Source organism: Amaranthus tricolor, chromosome 2 (genome assembly GCF_026212465.1).
Source record: "Amaranthus tricolor cultivar Red isolate AtriRed21 chromosome 2, ASM2621246v1, whole genome shotgun sequence".
Classification (NCBI taxonomy): domain Eukaryota; kingdom Viridiplantae; phylum Streptophyta; class Magnoliopsida; order Caryophyllales; family Amaranthaceae; genus Amaranthus; species Amaranthus tricolor.
Genome location: NC_080048.1, coordinates 38,543,875 through 38,556,457, shown reverse-complemented (window position 1 = coordinate 38,556,457; position 12,583 = coordinate 38,543,875). Strand labels below are relative to the sequence as shown.

At 30.0% G+C, this 12,583-nt stretch overlaps 1 protein-coding gene across 1 annotated transcript; it reads left to right on the top strand.

Moving 5' to 3' along the window:
• Positions 1-3,773: 3,773 nt before the first annotated feature.
• On the top strand, positions 3,774-8,888 carry LOC130805058 (protein trichome birefringence-like 36). The gene is made up of 4 exons (XM_057669666.1): positions 3,774-4,771; positions 5,543-5,717; positions 6,158-6,342; positions 8,081-8,888. Exons 1-4 carry the CDS (start codon positions 4,233-4,235, stop codon positions 8,571-8,573), a joined length of 1,392 nt encoding a protein of 463 aa, XP_057525649.1. The 5' UTR covers positions 3,774-4,232; the 3' UTR covers positions 8,574-8,888.
• Positions 8,889-12,583: the final 3,695 nt, after the last annotated feature.

The following is a 12,583-nucleotide window of genomic DNA, read 5'->3' as shown; positions in this document are numbered from 1 at the left end:
AAATCTTATAAATAGAAGACAATGTGTCCTACATTATTGCAATAATGACGAGTCCTGAAAAGTATCAAATTGCAAAAGTTAACAAATGTACCCATAAATACATGCACCTTTATTACTGTTAATCTTGTGATTTAGCGTCCTGGTGAGGTCATCTCATTTTTTATATATTTTGATGAGACTTTAAACTATATGAGACGTGGTTAGATTTGTATTGATATATTGATTTATATTTTTTTTTGATATTTTTTATGAAATGCAGTTAAAAATATTAAGCCTTGAGGCTTGAATACTACATACTCTTTTAATTTTGCAGAAACCAAATCATCATCGTTAAGTCAATAGGAACTATAATTAGGGTCTGCAGAATGAAGAAAGCCGGAAATTTATACCTATAAGGAGGATTGTAGCAAAAGAGTCTCTTGGCTTGAGAAAGATCATCGGTAAGAGATGTTCATGCAACAAAAAGAAATGAGTGAAACTAAATTCCCAAGCTTGTATCTTATCACACGAGTTTGGCCCTTAATCATAAAATTAAAAAAAAATAAAATACATATAATTAATAAAAAAAAATAACTAGGTGAAAAAAAATAAATTAAAAGAATGATATGTTAATGTAAAAGGTAAAGGGGAAGAACAAAAACACAAATAGGTAAACGAGAGAATATCAATATTCTAAGATCTGAATAAAACGTCTTCAATTACCCTTATCACGGGTCATACCCTCGGATAGGTATAAGTCATGCAAATCATTTTTATTTCTTTATTTATTTATTCCAAGTCATACAATGGTTTAGTATATATTGAATTTTAATTTCTCCCAACTTTACTTTTTAGAATTAATATTTCGGTATTGTTATTTTATGGTTGAAAAATGGATTTTAGTAATTAACCATATTTGAAAATCTTATTGTTATAAATGATTTACATGTAAAATAAGATTTCACATCGTAAAAATAATGCGTTGTCGGCTTGCATATATATTGGGCGAGCTAATCCTTTCACTACCATGTGGTTTTGAAAAACAATTAACTACATCAAGTATATGTGCAAGTCAACACTCTTGACCTGTGGGTTTGTAGGCCTGAACCCGAATATATCCTGTGTCCACATACACAAATTAGTGATAGTGAGATTATGTGACGAATTTTGTACGGCATACTTAGTATTGAAAAAACATAAGAAGTTGAATACTCCTTTACTATCAATCCATTTGACAAATCTTGGTGCACATATTGCAGAGTCTCGTGCTCATTAACTCATAGTACTAATAGTTTGAAATTTTGAAATAGATAAATCAAATTATTAAAAAAAATCATAGAATTAGATCAAAATTAATTTGTTTTCAAATGTACGCGCCTCCAGTTCCAGACTTCAAGTTCGATGTTGTTCGCAGTTACTAACTGCGAACAGAGGCAAACTGGTAAAAAAATATCAACCAAACAACTGATTTGGTAAAAAAAAAGCCAACAACTCTATTTGCAGTTAGTAAGTGCGAACAACTCCTTTGGCTTTTTTTTGAATCAAATCCTTTGTTCGCAATTAGTAAGTGCAAACATACTCATACCTGAAGTTTGGAAATTAGGCGTTTACTTTTGGAAATAAGTTGATTTCAATCTTATTCTATGATTTTTTTTTAATAATTTGGTTTATCTATTTCAGATTTTTCTAATACTTTCATTGATGATCCCTTCACCTAACCAACCTCATGCAAGTTGATTGAGAGATGATAGATAAAAAGGAACTATTTGTGGGTCACACATCAAATGCAAGTTTGGTGTAAAAATTAAGAAAACTGAATAAATTAGTATTTTATATAAAAGTTGAAAATCGTATGAATGAAATAGAAAAATAAGTTAAATAAGAAAATAAAATTTTAATATTACAGAATAAATAATAATGTTCATGATAAAATTTAAAATGACACAAATTTAGAAACAAACTAAAAAAAAGTGTGAAATATTTCATGACAGAAAAGGTAGCATTTTGCTTATTCGATACTCAATTCAATCCGGTGAACTAGTTGACATTACATCTTGATATACATATGCATATTCTTTTTACTAGTGAGATCGTATCACTTGTGAGATGCGTGTTACAAGATTTATCTAATTAATTTCTTTTATCAATATTGAAATTTAAAAAATCTATTTAAAAACTTAAAAGATCAATTTCAAGAATTAGATTTATTAGCTATAAACCTCCTTCTCTAGTTCTCTCTTCATTTGCCTACTTTCTTTATTTGCTTTTTATGGTATCAGAACCACCTCATGACTAATATAATAAGAAAACACGGGTGGGAGCCTAACGTAGTGCTGTAACTGAGATGGAGACGTGGAGTAGGACAATGCATTAGAGGAAGACTGGGAGGAAAGGTGTTAGAGTATATAAGATTTTCTGGGGCTTTAACTATTAGCTTAAGCTTTTGGTTGAGTTGGTTTCTTGACATGGTATCAAAAGCCAACGTGACAAGAGGTCATTGGTTTGAATCTCAACCACCTATGATTTAAAGTGAAATATTCAGTGCCTAAGCGTGGATCCACACTTCTAGCCTGATGGGCTCTCGTGTAAGGGGGCGTGTTAGATTATATAACATATCATGAGACCTTAACCATTAGCTTAAACTTTCGCTTGAGTTGGTTCACTGACATAAGGGAATGATCCAAGGTAAGAAAAAGAAACTAGTTCAATATAAGGTGGTAGAGATTTAAAATGACAAAACTAAGGGTTGCTATGTAAATAAATTTTTTTTTATCAACCACCTAAATAATTAAAAAATGCAAGATTGTGACGTGACTTTTTCCTAAATTATAATATATATACTCCAAGTATACTCTAGATTCTACAATCCAACCATAGAAGTTCATTCTAATTACACAATTTCTTAAATGAGATGGTATCATCATGAGACGTATCTTATAAATGGATTAAAAAGCTTAATAATACAAATTATTAGCATAAGAGTTTCTTATTTTGAGGTCATTTCACCGATTAAAAAAAAAATTTCTCACAAGAGTAGTCGGATGAAAATTGAATTTAATTATGAAGTTGAGTAAAGATGAAATGGTTGGGTCAATTTTATAACCGTCTAAACCCAATTACAGAACAATATTGAGAATTATTGGGCCCTAGCCCCTACCCTTCGTCCAGTTACTTTCACTAAAGTTATCTTACGCACTAGGAGAAAATAAAAAAAAAAAAAAAAATTGATTAAAGTTATTAAAAAATCTTACTTTTTTCAAATTTTCCCACATTTTCGCACTACAACATGGTCTGCAGAACAGCAGACATCAGTGCCTTACTCAGTTACTCCATAATTCAATTGGGTGGAGCTTAGAAATAAATATCTGGAACTATTGGACTGCTTGCTAGCAGTATAATTTTTTATTTTCTATTCCTAATAATTTAACCTTAGTCTTTAGTTTGCTATCAGCATATTCAATTAGTATGCCGACAGCAAATTAAGGACAAATATTGAAATATTAAAAAATAATTTAAAGTTGGGATTATTCATAACGAATGTGTGAAAGATTGAATCATTAATACCAATTTTTCTTCAAAATATTCATTTGTTCATATTTAATTATGCAGCAGGCCTCTTAAAAGAACAATAATTAGTATAAATTATGTCATTAATTTTGATATGTTTCTATTTATAAATATAATATCAATTCACTTTTTTTAAGTCATTTTTGGGAGAAATTGTTTTTTTTAGATGACCTAAAAACAAAAAGTCTATATCTTATATTTTTATATATTATGAATTTATGCTATTTAGCTTAAGTATGAATCGTGTCTTACGGTGAGACAGTTTCACACAAAAATTTGTAATTGTTTGGTAAAATAGCTTATTAGGCAATTTTAGCTTATTTTGATACAATAGATGAATGTGTGGTCAGACCATCTAATGCTAATATTTAGTAAATTAAATTATTATTGTGGACAAATTATTTTTAAACAAGCTGCTCAAAGCACCATAAAATCAACTATTATAAACAGTTATTAACTACCAGATATTAGCCGTTTGCAAAAATCTTTTATCTCATTCTTCATTTCTCGAAATGATAAACAAAAGTCTTGGTACCAAAATCAAAATTTAAAAATTTATTGCAAACCTAGAAATTAGACAGATGGCTACTTTAATGATTACACCATATTCCTCATCTTCAATCACATGATCAATTTTAAATTTCACTCATAAATTCACAAAAAATTAATATCCAAATTCCAAAACTATGCACTTAACAAATGTTACTATCTCAGAAAAATGGAAACTTTCCATAATTGGAAGCATTTTTTTATGTTTAATTCTCTTCATTTCCCTAAACCAAAACCCCAAAATTCCAAATTTCTCATCTTCCACAAACAATTTGCTACATTTTACCCCATTACACAACCCAGAAGCACCAATGCCTAGCATCGCCATTGCTGAACCTCCAAAGATCTCATCTTCACTAATCACTCTAAACCCACAAAATTCAACAAATATAATCAAACAAACTTTGCATTATACCCTTAAACCCAATCAAAATCAACCAATTTCCACTCAAATTAGGGTTATAGAACACCCAAATGTGACTTTGAAGAAGATTTTTGGTGAAAAGAAATGTGATATGTTTGATGGGAAATGGGTTTATTACCCTAAAGAAAAACCATTTTATGATTCAATTAAATGTCCATTTATTGAAGAGAAAATGAGTTGTAGAAATAATGGAAGGCTTGATTTGGAGTATGAAAAGTGGAGATGGGAACCTAAAGATTGTAATTTACCATTGTAAGTTCTTATTTTTTTTTATTAAATTCTATATTTGGGTTTTTTTTTTTTTTTTTTTAATCAAGGGTAGGCTAGAATCGAGGAATTAATTCTTTGTGCCGGTTTTAGGTGGTGCTAAATATATAAGGGCAAAAGGGAAAATGTTTTTTTGTAAGGCTAATTCATGATTCATGTAATCATGTTACTAAATATGGACACTAATTGGTAAATTTGTTGTTGATAGAGTCTACTACATAAGAGTCTTGACTACAAGTTTTATAAGTTGAACTAATTGTAGTTAGAATAGCTTGATTGAGTATTTAATATCCGATATAATAGTATACATCCTTCATTTTCATATGTTTATATAAAAAAAAAATTTACGTGGGATCTTGATAAATTTGTTCTAATATATATTTTTTAAATATTAATTTTTAGAATTTAAAAAATTCATAATTAAAATTATTTGACTATTAAACTTACATCGAATATGTGAAAAAAGTAATTGGAAAAAGCAAATGAAAATAAAGGGCGAAATATAAGGAGTTTCAATTATAAATTTAAATTTTTGGTTATTTGGATTGTCGTGTTATTAAAGTCATCGTGTAAAAAAAAATCACGTGTTTAAACTCATTTAGCCTTTACTTCAATTACATAATTTGTGTCAATTTAAAGAAAATTTGTGTATAAATTTCCAATGTATGAAACCACGATAAAGTGTATAACATATCTTATAGCTTTTAACTAATTATTTAGTTTAACAAAATTGCGCATGTTGTTTTAAAATTGAAGGTTCAATGGAAGAGACATGCTAGAAAGATTGAGGAACAAGAGAGTAATAATAGTTGGAGATTCACTTAACAGAAACATGTGGGAATCTCTGGCTTGTTTGTTGTATTCATCTATACACCCTTCTAGAGCTCAAGTTTATGCTAAATTTCGAGATTATAAGGTTCTCAAAGCAAAGGTTAGAAATTACAATTGATCGAACTCAAATATATACTTTTGTAGAGGAACCAATTCAACAAAAACCTTAAACTTATAGTTGAGGCCTCGAAATATGTTATATACTCTAACATGCCCTCTCACGTGAGAGCCTTTGAGCTTGAAGTATGGATGCAGTATAAACTCTTCTCATATTTGGCGCTAAATATTCGACTTTTAAAAGAGGAGTGTTTGAGATTCGAACACGTGATCTCTTGTCATGCTGACTTTTGATATCTTGTAGTCAACCAAAAGTTTAAAATTTAGCTTATTGTTGAGGCTCCGAAATATGTTATATACTCTTTTTTACCTTTGAATTTGTACAATACAACTCAATTCTTTTATAAATTTAAGTCGTATGATGCAAACTCTAAAATAGTAGAGAGTAACTTATTAATTATATTATTTTGATTAAATTTGTAGGATTATAATGCTATAATTGAATTTCATTGGAGCCCATTTCTTGTTAAATTTGATGAAAATCATAAAAGTGGGAAGAAAGTGCTGGTTCTTGATAAGCTTTCACCTAATTCCAAGAAATGGAGAGGTGCTGATGTTATGGTGTTCAATTCAGGTCATTGGTGGATGCATAGAGGAAAATTCAAAGCGTAAGTACACTAATTAATTTCATTGTTTGAAAGTGTGAAAATTTGGGTTCTAATTCGCATTTTAAATTTGCGATTTGCTTTAAAAACTAAAAATAGTTTTAAACCGACTAAACTTTGTTATTATCAATTTGCGAATCATATAACAATGTTTAGAGATGTTTACTTAAGTCTAATTATGTGAGACTTTATAATACAATATATTTTCTTTGTTTCTTTGATTTTAACATAACAATCAAAACTTGTTTTATTATTTACAAGTGGATTGAAAAATGTCACTACAAAATAACGGAGATATAGCGACAGGTATTTCCTTGCTAAACTCCTTTAGTGATAGACCAATTTGGCGACCGAATTTAGTCCGTCGCAATTTTTTAAAATGGGGACAGTGATGGACTAGGGACGAAATTCGGTTCGTTGCAAGTTTTAAAAATGGACGACAATGATGGACTAGCGACGAACCAATTTAGCGATAGAATTTAGTCAATCGCAAGTCCGTCACAATTTTGAAAAATGGGCGTCAACGATAGATTGGCACAGAACTAAAACTTGCTAAATTGAAAGTCTAGCGATGAACTTTTGTTTCGTCGTCCAATCCATTCCAAAAGTAAGAAAATCACGACAACTCATTTGTCTTTGCAAAATCCTTCGTGATTTTTTTAAATGCGATGGAGTCAGTTTCATTGCAGTAGTGTCGTTACTATTTTAGTGTAACCTTGTAAGTGTGCATTAGTAGTAATGTCACTAAGTTAGTCATTAGCAAAGGCAATGATTTAGGGTCACTTTCTTGCATTGGGGATGGAATAGAAGCCTTTGAGGCAATTTAGTTAGGTCACAATGGTGATCGACTTGTGTGAACATAATTGTATAAGATCATAGTTTTTCTTCTCATCAAAGGTAGATGAAATTCATGAAGAAATAAAATAAGGGAAAAAAAATTTCTATATAAAGGGGAGCGATAGACGCATCTATTCAGGTTTCGTTATATGACGGATTAGTTACACATTCGAGCCTTGAAAGCAGCCTCTTGCAAATATGCAATATAAACTTTACCTATATTGCACTATTGTGGTGAGACCCTTACCTGAACCCTCACTCTAATCCTAATCTACTTAAACCAAAGATTCAGGCTTGGTGATCGTCCATATGAATTCTAATATCTCATCGTTCATCATCCATAAATAGTTTTTGTGCATCTTTTATGTCAAGGACTTAACTCAACTGAAAGCTTAAGCTTATGGTTGAGGCCCCAAAATATGTTATATACTTTAACATACCTGCTCACACCAGAGCCCTTTGGGCTAGATGTGGATTGGAGCACAGGTACTTCTCATATATAACGCTAAATACTCCACTTTAAATGAGTGTGGTTGAGATTCGAATCCATAACCTTTGTCAAACTGGCTTTTAATACCATGTCAAAGATTCAACACGACCAAAAGTTCAAGCTTATGGTTGAGGCCCTAAGATTTGTTATATACTCTAACACGCCCTTTCACATCAGAGTCTTTTGAGCTAGATGTGTTGGATTGAGCAAAGGTATTTCTCATATTTAACGTTAGATATTCCACTTTAAATGAAGGTGGTTGAGATTTGAATTCGTAATCTCTTGTCACGCTGGCTTTTGATACAATGTCAAAGATTCAACTCGATCAAAAGCTTTAAGTATATGGTTGAAGCCCCAAAATATATTATATATTTTAATATTTTATTTTGGTAACTTTGATTTGTGATTATGCAGGTGGGATTTATTCCAATATAAAGGACAACTAATAGAAAAAATGTCAAAATGGCTAGCATATGATAGAGGCATGAAAACATGGGCAAATTGGATCCAATCAAATGTAAACCCAAAGAAAACAAAAGTATTCTTTAGAAGCATTTCAACAAACCACAATTACGATCTAGGTAAGTTTTGGTGCTATAACTCAACCCATCCCATCACAGATGGATCATACCAAAATCCATTTCCTAAAAATATGGTCAATATTATTGAGAGCTTGATTAGTGGGACCCAAATGAGCAAATCAAATATCAAGTATTTGAATATAACTGAGCTTTCTAAATATAGAAATGATGCACATCCTTCTGTGTATAGAAGCAGCAAATGGAAGATTTATACTTCAAAATATAAGAGGTTAATACCATCATATGCTGATTGTAGTCATTGGTGTTTGCCTGGATTGCCCGACACTTGGAATAGATTATTGTATGCTTTGCTATTTTTCAATTGATTACTTATTTTAATTTGCCTTGTCTTATTTGGATTTTCTTTGCAAAATGCCTTATTTTGGGAGGATTGTGAAAATTTTAGGTGTGTATACAAGATTCACACAAGAGGAGAGTTAACTGCACACAAATCCGATGGAATTCTATCTTAAAATCATATGGTATTAGGAGTAGCCCATCAAATATATATGTCAGTCATTATCTTTTTAATTCTTCGATTTAGGATTACATGTGGGTTAAGATACGAAATTAAATAAAAGCATGAAACGTACAATACAAGTTAAGGGTCTTTGTGACTGTAACCTTCTTTGCTATAAATAACTAAATGTAAACAAATAAAATTGTGAGATTCAAACCTTGGATGTGCATTAAACGTAGATAAGGATTCGTCGCACCTCAAGAGGCGATTCATCACTTATTTTCGACCCTAAATTGCACTTTTAAAAGCTTAGGCTTGTGGAGTCGCATTCTTCTGGCTTGAATATGATCTCTAGAATACAACAGTGACTCGTAGCAAATAGTGGTGACTCGCATCCAACTTCTGTCCAAGGAATTGCGCTTCTTCAATAAATTTAAGAAATCTTAAAACTTTTTTCTAGTCTTCGCCTTTTTATGACTCCAACCATCTAAACTTATTATAAAAGCTCCATTATTCATCTCAAAATAGCATAAATCATGAAATCATCACAAGAGGTGACAGAATAACATTTTGGGTGTGTTTTGCAAATTAGCTTATTAAGCAATTTTAGCTTATTTTAATATAAATAGAGGGTTAGGTGGTTAAATCAGCTAATGATAGTATTTAGTGAATTAGCTTATTGAAACAACTTATTGATACGAATAAGTTATTTTTGAAGAAGTTGCTTATAGCTATAGCAGTAAGTTGAAATCAGCTGATCAAACTAGTTAATAAAATCAGTTGGTCAAATCAGCCACTATAATCAGCTATTAGCTATTAGTTATCATTCATTTGCCAAACACCTCAAAATCAAATAAAAATGTACTAAAACATCCAAGATAATACTAATAATCATCTAAATGGAGTACAATTGACATAAATAAGTGCAAATGTGCAATTATCAATGATGAAGTTATGTGACGTTCAATAGCTAATGTCAAAGCGTTAAGGTTGATTCTAATTTCATCGTGGAAAATTTGAATAAAATAAGATTATTTAACAACTTAATTTTAAAAATAAGCTCCGTGAAAACTTATTTTCCAAAATAAGCGTCCGTATATCCAAACCTAGGTTTGACATGAGTCTCTGTTAGTAACTGCGAAAGAGAAAAAAAAAATTAAAAGCCCAAAATCGCTGTTACTAACAGCGACTTAAAAAAAAAATTTTGTTTTTTCTTTTTCTTTTTTTTTTTAAGTTGCTGTTAGTAACAGCGACTTTGGGCTTTTATTTATTTATTTTTTCCTCTTTCGCTGTTACTAACAGCGACTCTTGCCAAATCTAGTCTTGGATGTACGGACGCTTATTTTGGAAAATAAGTTTTCACGGAGCTTATTTTGGGAATTAAGTTGTTAAATAATCTTATTTTTTTCAAATGTTCTTTCATTGTGTGCCCAATTGGAAACAAATGGAATCTTGAAAATCAAAATGAAATAATTCATTTCATTACAACTAAGTTGTGAGCGGGTATAGACTTATGAGATGACGAAGGCCGGCCACGATACAGCTTAAAAAATCAGTAAAAATGTAGTATATATATATATATAATAGTTGGTGAATTTAAATTTAAATAATCGTTGGTCTTATTATCAAAATAAACAAAATTGCTCCTTTTTCCTAAAATTGAGACAATTTTTCAACTCACTTAGAAGCTACTACTTCCGTTTCAGTGATTTTGACTCATTTGTCTTTTTGTTACTATTTATAGTTCACTTTTAATTTAAATTTTATTTTTAATCTATAAGTTAAAACATAGTCAAGTGAGATTTTTGTTGGAATTCGTCTCAATGCAAGGATTATTAATATCAACTTTTTATAATTTTTAGTTCAGTAATATTAGAGATATTAAGATTTCAACATATGTCTTGACAAAACATGTCCAAATAAAATGATAAAATGTCATACTAGCCTACGACATTTTTAACCCTTGATCTCTTTTAAATTAAGCCAAATATGTAAGTTTAACATACAAAATAATATTGTTCAAGTGGCATTTAATCCGAGTTTTGCCTTTAACCTTATTAACACACTTGAATTGCATACTAGTTTGATCCCAACCATTAATTTGAGATTTAACAACACAGTAGTTTGATCCCAACCATTGATTTGAGATGTAACGAACACCTCGATCAGAGAGGTCTTTGAGAGTGTGCGAGGTGATCGATCGCACAAGGCTTCCTTTTTCTTTCATATATAAAAAAGTTAATAAAAAAAGAAATATGTGAAGTTATTAATAAAATAAATATATTTACTATAAATAAAGCGCAAAATAAAAATTTTCTAACCTTAATTATGGTATTTGTCAAATTACATTTCCTATATACGGTTTTACCTAAATTTAATTTAATCATTTTGATACTTATACTTGTCTCTACTTTTCTAGCTAGCTTAACAACGATCAAATCTCTGACTTTTCATTAATATAATGTCATCAGTATATAATTAAATATTATATAAATTCTAATTACTAAATTTTAAAATTCGTACTCAATTCATATAAAACAAGTAAAGAAAATATAAAGGAGTATTATCTAATTATATAGAATACTCCAAAACGTAAAGTAAAGAAAATATAAAGGAGTATTATCTAATTATATAGAATACTCCAAAACGTAAAAGTACTCAACCTTAAAAAAACATGATTCAAAAATCTTTAAATATCGTTCCCTCTATCCATACTTTGGCTTATACTAAATCATAGGCTATCATTTGTTAGTATAGGATAGGCGTCAACATAAATCCAACCACTATATGTAAATGTAATTAAATACCCCATAATCCTTAAAATTTGGGGATTGAGATTTATATATAATAAAAGAAAAAGAAAAATTACTTAGAATAATTCAACTTTTTTATGATTTTCTCACAATAATTTCACCTATTGTTGTCATTTAGAGCGTATAATGGTTATAATAAATAATAAATTCAAATAAATTAATTAAATAAATAATTAATTGGAAATATCCCAAAAATTGAAAAGTTGCTAATTTTGTAAAATTGTTTTTCACGGATTGCAAAAGGCTCGCGAGTCGCGATTTTTCAAAGCAAAGTTTCTGTTTTGGAAAAAACATAATTCGCGGGTCGCGATTTTTGTCATTGGTCGCGAAGTTTTTCACTGGTCACGAGTTTTGCGCTGGTTTTGCAATGTTCGTTTTATTCGGTTTTGTTAGTTATGCTATACTACCCATGGTTAATATGGTTATATTAACTGAATATATTGGGATGAATTGATATATGATCGACATTGATTCGTGAATCGATGTTGCGGTTCATGAAGTGACATATTACTTCATGAATGGTTGTATAATCTTCTATAAATATAGAAGGCATGTGTAAGTTATTTCTTACATGAGATATACATGGAATATACATGTATTCTCTGAATTCTTCTCTTCTCTAAGACTTTACATAGAGAACTTGCAATCCTCGATTGTAAATTTCCATTTTTTTCTTCCACCTAAGTTTTCTCATGTCGTTCTAATTTCCTTGTGCTAGGAATTTAGTGAAATTTTTTGTATCTCAAAACATATTTTGATTTATATTCCCAAGCACCTTTGTAGGGAGGAAATGATATTTTAGGATAGAGCATATCTCCTAGAATTTATATCAAGTCACATAAAAAATTTTCTTGTTACTATGTTCGATATATGGTGATTCTGGATGATGAAGTCTACATTTGGTGTATGTTAAGCAAAGGTTTGAACTTGTCATATGTTTTGTAACCTACTAAGTTTATATAAGTTTATTTTATAAGTTTAATTATAAATTTAAAGTCAACTAACCATAAATAATCCAAACTTTATAGGGTATTTGCCTAGAGCAAACTAGGGTAACCGGATA